The 15,000-nt window shown below is 48.2% G+C and overlaps 2 protein-coding genes and 1 long non-coding RNA gene across 3 annotated transcripts in view; all 3 read right to left on the reverse strand.

The window, feature by feature from the left end:
- The window catches only part of klf1 (Kruppel like factor 1 (erythroid)), a 165,735-nt gene that overhangs the window by 20,081 nt on the left and 130,654 nt on the right, over nt 1-15,000 (reverse strand). The gene's annotated exons all lie outside the window — the stretch shown is intronic.
- LOC310821526 lies at nt 1,072-4,438 on the reverse strand. Its single transcript, XR_014554871.1, has 3 exons — nt 4,299-4,438; nt 3,090-3,163; nt 1,072-1,900 (listed from the first exon to the last, which is right to left on the reverse strand). It is a non-coding gene; the product is annotated as an uncharacterized lncRNA (long non-coding RNA).
- The window catches only part of palm3 (paralemmin 3), a 20,646-nt gene continuing 18,399 nt past the window's right edge, over nt 12,754-15,000 (reverse strand). Inside the window, exon 8 of the mRNA XM_083693395.1 lies at nt 12,754-15,000. This exon is cut by the window's right edge and continues 7 nt beyond it. Coding sequence (XP_083549521.1) covers nt 13,824-15,000 — 1,177 coding nt within the window. The 3' untranslated portion in view covers nt 12,754-13,823.

Below are 15,000 nucleotides of genomic sequence, written 5' to 3' on the forward strand. Positions count from 1 at the left end.
TTCATCAATGGTGTGTTTACTAGTATTACTTCACACACTGAGGTGCCCATGTAGTATGTCTTGGATTCATAACTGCCATGCATAACAGTTATTGTTTGGTTCATCTGATTTATTTTTCATGTTCTCAGGCAGTATATCATTTGATGTAATATCAAAGGTTTGGCGATGTGCCAGTCTGCTTGGCCTCATTAGAACCAATAACATAATCACAAACTGGGAAGTAGTGCAGGATCTTGTGTCATACTAATTTTGAGCACTTGTGTTGCCATGACAGCACTCTGGGCGACTCATAATAATGTTCGGCGGCACCGCTGGCCTGTGTCCTGTCAGAATGAGCTACTGAATTATTAAAAGGGGCTTGGGAGGTCACTAAAGCGTGGTCTGGTCTTATGATCTCACCTACACAACGATACCAAGCATGTTTCTGTTTGGTCATACCCTACCAAGACATAGACTTAGTCGACAAATACTTTCATATACTTGAATATACTGGCTACACTTGACTTCTCTTAGCTGGTACAAACCAATGGAACTATCCCAAAAGCACCCATTGCAAGCTAAATCAAGCAAATCTAAAATACTAAATATTTGACATCATGTATTTGACACAGGTCTGACCCATGAGCTCACAGTCTCCATGGAAACCAGTATCAATATTCCAGCCCAGTCATAGCTCCCTGCCACAACCCCAAGAGGGCAAGGTACATATAATTGGTGAGGTATTTCAGTATGGACTGATTCTGGGCAACACTATTGATGTCACCACAGTGTCAATGAGTTACGTGTTGTGATAACGCCCTTTGCTAGTTTCAGCACAGGTCCATGTGATTAATGCAGATATGGGCACATGCGCGACCTAGAGGTTAGGAAACTGGGCAAGACACACCACTTGTGCTCCACAAGCAGACGACCCATCCTAGTATTACAACTGCTTCTCACGTCACTGCAATTACACAATTATGGGAACATCTCTGTGGCTGAATCATCATATTGGTCTACCTCATTCTGTATGGCAGTTTTGTACAGTAGCAATCAGACATACATAGCAGAAGAAGTGGAATTTGGGTTTACATTCTACTGTATTTGTTCACGTTGACCAATTTATGGAATCACAGAGACATTGACAAAACATATTGCCATAAAGACTATACTTTAAATCTACCTGTCGTGAAGGGTGATTATTAAATGGTAATATATAACATCAGCTATTGTTTTATGATATTGACTAGCCATGGATTCGTTCTAGAACATTACAGTTGTTAATCAGTTATTAGATACACCCACCGCTTACATAATAATCAGATTCTGCCTCACATTACATAGAAAAACATATCTGTATAGAAGCTATGGGGGAGGGAAAAGACTCTCCCAAAATAGACTTGTTACAAAATGTGCCATATATTTACATAAACAAACATATTTAAAAAAATCTGTGCTGGGAGCTGGGCTTCGGAAACATAACAAAACCCTGGAGTCTTCTCCAGACATTGCGGAATAGTTCTTAGTTAATTTAACAAGTCCCTGCGGCAGAAATCATCTTCCAATGAACATCCATTTGACCTTCACTCATGTATATTTGTGTTCCAGTGTAATAAAGATCCAATTATGTCATGATCAAATGTTCCAACACTTCTAGTGTTCTACCACCTCTGGTTCTTCTGTGCTCCAACATTCTTGGTTCCACTGATATGGTTCTCTCAGTGTACAGTGGCTTCTCCCTCTGGTGTTTCTGCAGTGGAGCAGGCCTGCCCTTTGTCAAACATCCCTCAGGATCCCCTGAGGGTGGCCTTTAACCCCTGCAGTCTCAGTCCTGGTCCTCCCCATGACCGTTCATCATTCCTGACTCCCAGCGTTGCAGCAGAGGGGTCTTCTGCCTGGGGGTCCGAGGACTCTGGGGAGGCTGGAAAGAGAGAGAGAGAGAGAGAGAGAGAGAGAGAGAGAGAGAGAGAAGGAAAGAGGGGGGGAGAGACAGAAATAGGAGGAAAGAGAGGGATGGGGAGAGAGAGACAGACATGGAGTAACAGAGCGAGAGAGAGAGAGAGAGATGGAGAAAGTGAGAGAGAGATAACAGCGAGATAACAGAGAGATCAAAGAGTTCTCCCCAAGGATAAGCATCATCAGCTCTCAGGTCAACCTGGGTTAATGTGACTGTGATTCAGAACCATGTCCACTCAGCTCATCTCTGAGCTCAGTGTTCCTTCCACAGCTCGAATATCTCTCTCTATCCTCCATGTTTATCCTCCTTTCATTATTGAACACTTATCACAGGCTTGTCTGTGCAGATAATCAGCTAGCAGAGTGACTGCATTGGGCTCCGCCTCTGACTCAGACTAGGGAATAGATGCTTTTAATGCCAAAGTGAATTATGGCTGGTTTTCAAGGCAACCCGTCGATATTAATCTGAGACACTCTGCTTTTCAAAGAGACGGAAAACCCACAAGGCGAACCACAGCGGGATTCAACGTGGATGTTTCGCTCTCTCTTATTCTCTCACACTTTCACTCTGTTTATCTCTACTTCCCTTTCTTTCTCTTTCTCCTTCTCTTTCTCCTCTCTCTCTCTCTGTCTTTCTCTCTCTCTCTCCCTTTCTCTCTCTTCCTCTCTCTTTTTCACCACACATGCACACAAACACTTGCAATTAATTTTGTACATAAACACATGCACTCTCTCTCTCTCTCTCTCTCTCTCAGATCCCTGTCCTTATCTGTGTGAAGATAAGCTTCTTATGAGGCCACGTTGTTAAAGGAAGGGTGAAGGGGAGGATGAGAAATAAGGGGAGGGGGGGGCCTTACCCAGCAATTGCACCAATAGCAATATGGCGATATACAGTATGATCAGGGGAGGCTGGTGGAGGCAGAAAACACACATTACAATGAGCCCGTCCTCCAATTTATAGCACCACCAGCCTCCACTGATACAGACCTATAGTTGTTGAGTGTTTGGTGTTGGCTGTATGTAGTATGAACTTTTCCAAATCTGTAGCTGTGACCCACAACCAGGGCCCAGAGTTTTTCCCGGTCAGGTCACATGGTCAGGAAAAACTCCTGGCCTCAGTCTATGGTTGATGTTTACTACACAGTAGGAAGTACCTCTGTTTGGCCAGCCTGCGCCTCCTCTGCCTGGGATGGAGGCCACATGCCCAGCTTCCCAAGTGACTGTCGAACTGGAGAGAGAGAAGAGAGAGGGAGATAGAGAAGAGGGAGGGAGGGAGAGTGAGGAGGTTATTGACACTTTGCAGTGACATTGCTGTGGTCGTGTACTTCAATGATTTAGCATGACTGACAATAAATACTGAATTGGCTATAACAATAAAGCTTCAATTCAAATGAGAGAAAGAGAGAGAGAGAGAGAGAGAGAGAGAGAGAGAGAGAGAGAGAGAGAGAGAGAGAGAGAGAGAGAGAGAAATGGAGAATCAGAAACAGATATGGAACGGGAGAGGAAATTATAGTTACACAATGATCTATAACATCTATTAAACTATTATGGTCCTGCATTTCTCAGACTCTGACGTCCTTTGATGACACACCCAGGTGTCCTTTGTCACACGGTAGCAGGTGACCAAGCCCTTTCTGGCACCAACTGCGCTGAATAGTCCCGCTGACAACACAATGTACACACTAGATCCTGTTTGCCTTCGAGATTAAATACTCAGAGTAATAACATAAATTGTGATCGTTTTGTCCACAGAGAGCTTCCCACATTAATCACATCGCTTAGAATACATTTAAGTGAGTTGCCCCTTCTGGAATGTATTCTGTGTTGATTAGTAAATTATATCTATTAGCAAATTACATATTGTTTATATTTATGTTACAGATCCTTCGCTGTTAACAAACTGTTTAATCAGTATAACCACAGAAATCAGCCTTGTATACAGATACAGGACTGTGTTTTGAATAAATCTTAGAAAGGACTTTTGAAGCACTGGCTTTTTGCTGACACAAGAAAGGGTCAAGATGAGTCAGACATTTTAGTTTTTCATCGGCTTTTCCCTACTTTTGTTCCAGCTATTAATTCAACAAACTAGCTTACAGTCACACTTCAGGTAAATCACTATATATTCAGCCTGCTGGCTAATCTGTGGGTTTTGAGGTAGAAAAAATGCTGAAACAAAAATGTGTTATATTCGCTGTTTTAGGATGTACCATTGGCCACAAAGCAATAATATGGTCACTGGGCTGGACTATTAGTCTTTTCATCATCTCCTCATAAACACACACACACACACACACACACACACACACACACACACACACACACACACACACACACACTCACACACACACACTCACACTCACCTGTTGGTGTTGCTGAGGCTGCCCGTGATGGGGTTATAGGCAGGTCTGAAGTGACCAGTCTGTTCAGTGGTGGTGGAAGTGGAGAAGTGGGTCTCTGCACCTCTCTGTTGACTGGCCTCCCCCCTCCTCCCCCTCCTCCTCCTCCTCCACCTCCCCCTCCCCCCGTCCCCCCGTAGAGACTGGTTCTCTGCTTGCGTAGCTCCCGCTCTCTCTCCCTGGCCTCCCGGATGTCCAGCCCCACTTTGTCCTGAGAGGTGGATGAACGCAGCTTGAAGAAGGGGTTCTCCTTGGGCACAGCCTCCTCTTCTTCTTCCTCCTCCCCCTCTTCCTCCTTCTCCATCCTCCCTCTATCCCTGCTATGCTCCCTATGCTCTGTGCTCAGCACAGTGGATGAAGCATACACAGACCCAGAGTCTACCACGGTGAGGGGCCGAGCCTCTGTGAGTGAGCCCGCACTCTTGGTGTGCCTCAGGGGCTTGGTGGAGTGGGATGCCGGGGTAGGAAGGATTAGGTGGTTCTCCAGGATAATGATCTGGCCCCCAGTTCCCTCTGAGAGACCTGGGCCCCGGGCAGGAGTGTAGGGGAAGCCTCCATCCCTGGCAGCAAACGGGCTGGAGCTCTGGTTCTGGTTGAGCAGCTCCAGGCTATGGCTCCTCTCCACAAAGGAGCCTCCGGCATCGGACACAGCAGAGGACTCATCCCCCAGGGTGGAGAGCCCCACGGTGGAGAGGTCACTGACCGAGACCCAGGAAGGTGCCTTGCTGTTGGGTGACAAGGACACCTCCCTGGGCTCCTGGAAGGCTTCGAACAGCTGCTTCCTCTCTTTAAGCTGACGTACCGTACCTTTATCGTAGAAGCCTGGGACTTTCCCTAGTTGGACCAGAACCTGCTCTCTCTGGGTTTCCACGTTGATCTCCTTTTGCATCTTCTTCCCAGCAAACTGCCTGTCCTTCCCTCCTTGGCTCTTGTCCGACTTGGCGGGCAGTGTCTGGGACAGGATGGACTTCCTCAGTGGGATATCCACGTATTCCTGGGTGGAGGGTTTCTGCTGGAGCCCCCTGGCTTTCCTCAAACTGTGCTCACGCTGCACCGCCCGACGGATCTCCCTCTCGATGGGGGTCTCATTGGCCGGTGGGCTGGGAGGGGGGGGGTCGGGGGTGGCGGTGTGGAGGTCCAAGGTGCTGCCGGGGGAAAAGTCTGCTGATACTCCGCTGTCGCTCTGGCTGTCATCAAAGGAGTCCCCCTCCATCCTGGAGACTCTGCTCTCTTTCGAGTTCAAACTTTGGTTTGCCTTTCCTTCTTTCTCTTCCTCCTTTTCTACTCCCTTTGAACTCTCCACACCTCGCTCTCTCTGTTTCTTCTCCTCTGCCTCGCCCGAGTCAAGTGCGTTCACTTTCTGCCCCTTCTCTCCACTCGTTTGCCAGCCTCCTGCTCCCTCCCTGTTTCCCTCCGCCCTTTTCTCCCTCTTTCTCACCACAACACAACCAGAGCCTAGGGAACCTGCCTCGCCCTGATTGGCTGGCTCCTTGACGACTGTCACCGGGGGCGGAGATCCCCCGAACACCTGTTGTGCTGCAGCTTCCTGGCTGCTCTGCTCCAGGGCAGTCTGGCTTTGGAGCAGCTGCTCCCCCTGTTGTTTGACAGGTGTAACTTCAGGCTGGACCATATCAGCTTGTTGATTACTTGAGGAGCTTCTGGAGGGCGTGGGTGGCTTGCTGCTGTTGCTGTCCAGTCTCACCCACTGTCTCCTGGCTGAGGTGATGTCCAGAGGCTTGGAGTCAACACTCTGGTCATCTGCCTCTCCCTCACAAGCAAAAGGGTCGGCGAATATGTCATCTGAACTGTCCCTTTCAAGTTGAGAATGGGCGTCTATGCTGATTTCAGCCTCCCCTGGATGCTCTGTGACACTCTCTGACAACCCTTGCTCAGGTTTACTATCAGCTAGACACTCTGCACTAGACTCTAACTGTGCAGCCATTTCTCCTGTGTGTCTAGCCCCATCTACCTCTATTTCATCTGGTGACTCATCTTCTTTGTCTAGCTCTACGATGTCATCCAGGTGTGATGTTGGCGGCCACTCCTGGCTATCCTGGCTGTCGGATGACGACAGGTACTCTGTGGGGTCAGATACGACCTCTACTTCACAGTCATTGTCCTCGCCCTCTGGGGCAAGATGGCTCTCTGTCTCAGTGCCCCCCTCTGTTGGTGAGGCCAGTTCACTACAAGGACGAGGGGATGGTAAACTATCCTCCAGCCCACTCATAGGTTCATCTATGAATCTGAGCGCTTGTTCAAACAAAATGGCCGGATTCACCATGTTTTGCGGTGCCTTCGGATTAGTCTTGGGGATCTCTTCGGCCATGTTGTTACTTGAGTCCTTAAAGTTCTCAGGGGGAGTCAATGGAGCCTCAATGGATGATTCTGGTGCCTCCAAGCTCAGGTCTTCTGGCTCCGCCCTGGGGGCCTCTTTGACTGGGAGAGCGGTGACCACGGTGGCGTCCACTTCACCCTCCACCCAGACCTCACCGCCCCACTCCTCCAGAGAATCAGCTGAGCGCCGCCGGTTGGCCACGGGCACTGTTGCCATGGTGAGATGTCGAGTCCTGGTTGGCTCTGTTGACCTGGAACAGCCTGGAACAGTCTGGAACGTTCAGCCAGTCAGTCTGGGAGAGAGGGGGCAAAGAGGACAAAAGAATGACTAGCAGACTTGGACCACAAAACATGGAGAGACATTTTGCAGATAGAATGCTCATTTATTTACCATTGAAATGAATGAAGGCATTTGTTAAGACATTGACTGTTAGGTGGAATCATGGAAATGCAAGACATATTGTCATATTGTTTCCATAGATTTTTTGCGTTGTCAGCTACAGTATGTGATTTTCAGTTTGTTAGTGCAAACCTCCTGGGTACAAAAACATCTTGCCTAGATTCAAATTGTCTGAGAGTGTGAAGTTTGTCAGTAAACAGTCAATAACTGCCAGGAAAATGAGCTGCTGTTGAATTGTTGGCCTGAGATGAATGTCTATGGGCTTGTTATCTTTGTCTTTGGCTGTAAGGTAAGTGCTACACACACAAGATTCTCCTCCAGTCTTCAACGCAACACATAAAGTTTTCTGCTGAGTGAGCCAGTCTTTAATCAGCTTATCGTCCTCAGAGCGGCTCAGTGAGGCTCTCTCTTTCACACACACGCACAGACACACAGACACACAGACACACACACGCACACACGCACACACACACACACACGCACAGACACACACACACACACACACGCACACACGCACAGACACACAGACACACACACGCACACGCACACGCACACGCATTACACACGCACGCACGCACGCACACACACACACACACACACACACACACACACACACACACACCCACACACACACACACACACTGCAGCTGCAGAAACAATGGGCAAGTCGTCAGGGCATACTGACCACAGGGCAGCCCAATCTCACTTCACTTCAGCAATATCTCTCTGTCTGTCTTGGTGTCTCACTCTCCCTCATCCTTCTCTCTCACAGACCTTTAATAGCCTACTGTAATTTACCCTTCAAAACACTTTCACAGTGGTCTTATCTTCTCTTCTTTTCTGTTACTCAAGGCTCACCCCCTCTCCTTCCAATCATCCCCTCCTCACAACCACTATTACTTTCTGTCCACCTAGCTACCGAACCTCTCTGCTACACATGCTTTCTACTGCACTTTCTCTCTATTATCGCTTTACCCAACCCCTGCTCTCTCTCTCTCTTTCTTTCTCCCCCCTCTCTCTCTCTTTCTCACCCCTTCCTTCCCTCTCTCTCTACCCCTCCTCCTTCCCTCCCCATCTCTCTGCCTGGTTGCTCAGGAGAGGAGAACAGTTTCCAGCGACCTGCCAAAGCCCCGTTCCCCCCCCTCTCCCTCCCTGCCAAGCCAGGCCATTCAGAGCGCCCAGGGTTGCTGGCACGCGCTGTGAGGAATCATTAACAGAGGAATGTGGTGGAACACACACAGACACACACACACACACACACACATACACACACACAGTGGATGGATGAACAACAGGACGGGAGCAGACTGGATCATACAGTGGTGTACTACACCCTGGCCCCGTGGAACAGACCCTGGCCTCCTTTTTTTTTCTCTTTTTTTTAAAAATATGTTTTTAGGGCATTTCTGCTTTATTGGGATAGAGACAGTAGAGACTAACAGGAAGGATGGGTGAGAGAGAGGAGGGATGACATGCAAGACGTGTCGAGGGTCTGAATCGAACCAGGAAGCTGGCGATCACGTGGTATGGGCATTAGTGTGCTATGCCACTAAGCTCCCCGACCATGGCCTCCTTAATAAGGATCGTGCAGATCATACAATACAGCAGCTATACTGCTCATATACTGCACTACCTGTATATACTGTTCACACTGCACTTTTCTGCTTTTTTGCACTTCTGGTTAGACGCTAACTGCATTTCGTTGTCTCTGTACTTGTACTCTACACAGTGACAATAAAGTTGAATCTAATCTAATCTAATCTAATCCCACCCCTCCTCACACCATTGGCTCTGTGGAGTGAACAGGATTGATGGTTGATGGATACCTTCACGTAGGCAGGATGTGGGTAGAACACGGGCAGAGGGGCGCTTAGTGGCGTAGCACCCTAAGGCGCATGCCACATAATCGCAAGGTTCCTGGTTCAATTACGACCCTTGACATTCGTCTTGCATGTCATCCCTCCTCTCTCTCTCTCTCTCTCTCTCTCTCATCCTTCCTGTCAATCTCGACTGTCTCTATCCCAATAAAGCAGACATGCCGTAAGAACATATTAAAAAAACAAAACAGGGGTAGAATACAGATGGAACAGGTCAGGACCATCCACAGTTCAGTTCAGTAGTAGACAAACATCTAGATTGTGATGTCATGTTGTGTTTGAATGTAAACATGTCTCTGTATTACACCTGGCGGTAAATTGAGTCTGTTCTAATGATTAAAGTTCTATCTGAGAACTTAACAATCACAATCATCACCTGAACGCTGTCCATGTGCCCACAGGCGCACAGAATGGATTCAGACACTGTCCCACCTCTCTGTCAATGTGTGTTTTGTGTGTGAGATTGAAGGTCATGATTCACATCGAGTTATCATTGAGCCAACACGAAACCAGCCTTTGTAGCTACTAGGCATTGTGAAAATAATAGGACAGTCCTATCCATATTTGACCACTACTCTGTAAACTCCCCCGACCTCTCTTGTACAATGGTTTAGACCTGACCACATATTGACAGGCGTACATTCCTACAGTACACTTCATACATTTCAAGTGGACATAATGTGTAACTTGGGTGTTCTCCACTTGAGAAGAAAGATCCTTTGGCGATGAAAGAGGAAAAAGTAATATTTCGCCACAGAAGGGGGGAAAGTAAACATTTAACCATGACAAAAAGCCCCTTCTGAAAGCCCTTGAAAATCACTATTTAATCACACATAGGCCTGCAGCATAGGACATTGAGGTATCTTCAGTTCACAGACTCTGCAAAGCTGAGAGGCTGTCATGCCTCAATACCGTATGCAACATGGTTCTAGATTGTTAGTGGGAGCTCAAGGGTTTTTAAAAGGGTTCTTCCACAGGCACAGCCGAAAAAACCCTTTTAGAACCCTTGTTTCTGCAGCCTACAATTATTTAGTTGTGATAAGCACTACCACTTGTATGTATGAACATATGCTGTACTGTATATTTCCCTGTAGAGCCTAAAGAACACCAAAATGATTTTCCATAGATTTCCCTGCTTTCCCACTGGATGAGTGTAGCTATGAAAGATGTGGATTTAACAGGGTAGACGTGTTACATAACGGGGTCACTGCAACTTTGGCTCATTAGTGACAATGGGGCCTTTTATCAAAGCAGCTTCATGAAATCATCAGCATCATTAAAACTGTCTTTCTAGAGGGTATTTGGACATCTAAGGGCATGTGAAATATGTTGTCCATATAGTACTGTTAGATAAAGGCCATGATAAATATCAGTAAATTAAAACATGAATAATATACAGTAGGCTGTCCCATAAATCTGTGAAGTGTGAATGAAGGGCATCATAATATCTCCTACGGTACTGTAGGGCAACACACTCCCTGTATATTGCATGTCACCTACTGTGACATAATTCCATAAGATTATCCTCAATGGCAATGCCTGATACGATTATGACTAGCATGTCAATGACGATGCAATTCCAAGAAAATACATCATCCTATTGTTTCTTTAGGAACACATATTTTAGAGTTAACTTAAACTAAATAGAGTAATGCACAACATGAACAAATAATGAAAACACTTACCTGTTAATGGTCTGTGATGGTTTGCTACAGGATCGTACTGTAGGTTCGATCGTACTGTAGACCGTAGAAGTTTCAGACCACCTTACGCTTGTCTCTGTGTTCAACAAGTCCGAGAGGGAACTCATGTGTAGTCGAAGCCTAGAGTAGGACCAAGTACCTTGTACTGTAAGTAGAAAAGTAGGCTACTGTAAGCCTCTCTCTCTCTCTCTCTCTCTCTCTCTCTCCTTGTCCGTACTCACACCCACCTCGACACACTTGCTGGTGTGCACGCCCACATTAACACACACACACACACGCACACAGATGAACATGTAAATAGTCCACCGTTCTCCCATATGTAATCTAATATTTAATGATACGTGAATTAATGTTTTCGACAAATGAGGTTATGTGGAATGAATCAAAATTAGTAAACCAAACTTTTCCTTCCCATTGTGCTTTGAGTTTGGGATTCTGAGCTGCCCTAATGACATTCCGACATTCCTGCAGTATTGCACTGTCTCAATGAATTAGCTGAGGGTCTTGGACATGAATTGAACTCAAGGGAAAGTCTCACACACACACACACACACACACACACACACACACACACGCACGCACGCACGCACGCACGCACGCACGCACGCACGCATACCTTTGAGATGAAACTCATGGAATTTATTGAATAGCCAGAAATGACAGAATGATACAATATTGCACACTAAGCATGCTTGTGTTGGAAAAAGTAGCCACAAGCAAACACATTGCAAAGAGATACAACTCTATACAGAATCACCCCCCCCACACACACACACCTCAGTACAAGCCCATACAAAGCCACAACTATCAATACCTACAGTATGACTGCTCATACTAAGCATCTTGTTTCTCCCCTTCCTTTCCCACGGACGGTCCTGTAGAGGTCTCGTTAGGACAGAGGGGCTTCTCAGAGTCCATCACCACCGGCTCTGGCAGTCCCATACACTGCAGCTGTGCCATGTACTCCTTCATCTCCCCCTCCCCCACCTCCCTTCTCCTTCTCAGCAGGTAGACGTCCCTGGACGCCCTCCGGCTGGAGCTCACGTCCCACCTCATGACCACGCAGTCTGGGCACGATGTCGCCAGGAAGTACCCCGTCAGGTTGAACCGGCCGCCCACCTCGAACGACAACGTGCTGTTGACCACGGAGACGTTGTAGGGCAGGTACTGGCAGCTATCTCCGAACCGGTTGGCTTGGATGTAGGAGACCGCGGTCACGTTGTCGTGGTTCTGGGGGACAGGCCCGGGGCTGAACTCCATGGTGATGCTGTCCCGGGTCTTGAGGGCCTCCAGGGAGGCCGGGTGGTCCAGGCTGCCGGCGACAAGCGCCCACGTCCCCCAGAGCTGATCTAGCCGCTCTGGATCTACGGGCCGGAGGAGGTCCTCACAGGCTAGAGGAGCTGATTGGCTCACAGCGAGGAGGCAGAGGAGAGTGGTGGCACACAGAAGGAACATGTCGATATGCAGTGTCTACTGTATATCTATCTTCAACAATATCTACAGTGTGTGTGTGTGTGTGTGTGTGTGTCGCTGCTGATGTGTATATCTGCCGCTGAAGGATCCAGTGTGTGTGAGACTGGCGCCGGTACAGAGGGGTGCGGTTTTATACCCCTGGGGTCTGCTGATATTGCGAAATGTGCATCAGTATCAGAACCAGAAAATCCCACAGTTGCAACATAATGTCCCCTTTCTGCATTGCACATTCCAGGATTGGGAAATACAGGTAAAACAGAGCTTTGGGTACTGGTGTTGTTTGTTTGACTGACTGAGCCTGTTTTTTTTTCCTTTTCTTCAGGCCAGTTCAGTTCCTGAATACCTTTATTTACCTTAATGATTACATAATTTTCGTCTTCCTACCTTTTCTAAATGGGCTTTTCGTCAACAATTTGTGTTCACTCAATTTCTCACTACACTGTAAGAACTTTGCTGCAGGTGTCAGAAAACACATTGGTGTGTCCTGGTCTGGCACAAGCGTATGAACTTACACCAAAATAAACATAATGTGTATTTGACTTCACGTCAAAGATTACTCAGTGTGTACGGTGTGGGCTGTAGCCACACCGTAGCATCTCAGGGCTTCATGTTTACAGGGCAATGAATGGACATTTGGTAATATTTCACAAATCACAGTTTAATCATTAAACCATACTCCTTGTTTCAAAAACTAACAAAAACATACATTCTATACAGTACATCCCGCCCACTCCCAAATCATGGTGGCTATATACATACATGAACACAGCAATCTCAAAAGAGCTGTGTAACTATATATTCTTTAAAAAAAACTAAACAGAGGGATAGGATCTCCCAATGATGTCAATCATAAAGCTTTTAGACCAATATTATAAAATGATACGCCTCGAGTTGGACAAAATACCCTGCCCTAAAAACACAACACAAGGACCTACAATATTCATTCTCATAAAATAATGAACCTCTCAGTTGACTTGAGTAACACATTGCCTCTTGTGAACTGCTCACACACCCATGTCAAATCAGAGGATTTTATTTATAATGGAGCCAGTCTCACTCTCGACACAATGGGTTACCTAGCCACCATTATCGAGAGCTCATTAACATTCATTCCAGTTTCAGGCAGGTACTGTGAGGAGTATGGTGGATGAATACCAGGGGAGGTTGGTGGAGGTAGAAATCGGAGAATGGGCTCATTGTAAATGCATGGCATGGAATGAGGTAGGAATGGTATCGCCTGTCCTATCGCCTGTTCTACCTCCACCAACCTCCCCTGGTATTCTACCTCCAATGATGAATACATAGATAAAAGAGTTCCAGGCCATATACCTGCATTTTTGGTCTCTCATTCTCAGAAACAGCACACTCGTAATATTCGGCAGTAACAAAGTATGGGCAGGTCCCTCCTGGTTAGGGGTTAATGAGCAGTACTCTGGGGATAAGGAGCTCCAAAAGACACTTCAACAATACGCCTGCTCTCCTCATTCACAGTGTTAGAGTCAGAGTCACTGGATGGAGAGAGAGAGAGAGACAGAGAGAGAGAGAGAGAGACAGAGAGAGAGAGACAGAGAGAGAGAAAGCTTGGTTGAGAACAAGAGTGATAGAAAGAGAGAAAAGAAGGGAGCGGGGTGGGAAGAAAGAGAGAGAGAGGAGGAAGGGAAGGAGAGAGAACGAGAGAGAGAGAGACAGTGAGAGAGAAAGATCACATGACAGAGCAGCACTGGCAGGACTTTTGTTTGGGTTCTCCCTGCGCCCTGGTAGGGAGGAGTGTCTCTTGGGCGGCGGCAGCTGGATCAGCCTGGGCAGAGGTGTTGGTGGTGGGGGCTTTAGAGGTGGCCAGCAGGGGCTCCAGCTCCTTTGCTGCCTGGCTTGCTGAGTTCTCCCCTGGCTCTGTCCGGGGCTCTGCCAGGGACACCTCCTGGAACTGCCCAGGGAGGGCGGCTATGGCTTCGGCCACTGAGGCCTCCTCTTCCCCCTTCTCCTGGTTGCCCTCGACCCCCCCCTCCCCTGTCTGCTGAGCAGCCTCTCCTTCTACATCAGGCCTGGGGGTGAGCAAGGGCAGGGCCTCGGAGTAGACGGGGACGGACGCCACAGCGCCATCTAGCACCGCGGCAGGGGACTGCAAGTCAGAGATGGGAGCTTCCTCTACTTGCTGTGCCTCTCCCTTGATCTCTCCATCTCCATCAGTCTCTCCATCTCCCTTGATCTCTCCATCTCCATCACCGTTGGTCCCTACATCTCCTTTGATCTCTCCTTCTCCATCACCGTTGGTCCCTACATCTCCTTTGATCTCTCCTTCTCCATCTCCCTTGGTCTCTCCATCTACATCTCCGTTGGCCTCTACGTTTCCTTCTCCCTCCCCACCTCCTGTTTCTGTGCCTGCCTCTGCACTTACAGCCACTGTCCCCTCTCCGTCCTCTCCTTTCTCTAGTTCTGCGGAAGCTTCTGGAGAGGCCTCAGGTTTGGCTGCCTCAGTCTCTCCAGCTTCCTCTGTGGACTCTGAGCTTGGTTGTGGTGCCCCCGACTCTCCCTCCACAGCCGGGGGTGAAAGGTCATCCTCTTTGCCCTGGGCGTCCGGAACCTCATCTCCTTCGTCCGTGATGATCACCCGTTCCGCTCGCATGACAACCGCTCCCTCCTCCTCCTCCTCCGGACCCCCGTCTCCGTTCGGAACCTGTCCAGGCTCCGCCTCCTGGAACCCCAGGAACGTCATGGTAACGGCGCCGTCGAGGTCCCCCGTTGGACCGTTGGTGCTGGGCCGCCCGTCCTCCCCCACAGCATTGCGGGTAGCAGCCTCGCCCTCGCCCTCCCCTCTGCCGTTGGTGAGCTCTGCAGCGCCCTCTAACAGCGGAGTGAGGTTTGTCACCACTCCAGCCTCC

Source organism: Argentina silus (genome assembly GCF_951799395.1).
Source record: "Argentina silus genome assembly, chromosome: 22".
Classification (NCBI taxonomy): domain Eukaryota; kingdom Metazoa; phylum Chordata; class Actinopteri; order Argentiniformes; family Argentinidae; genus Argentina; species Argentina silus.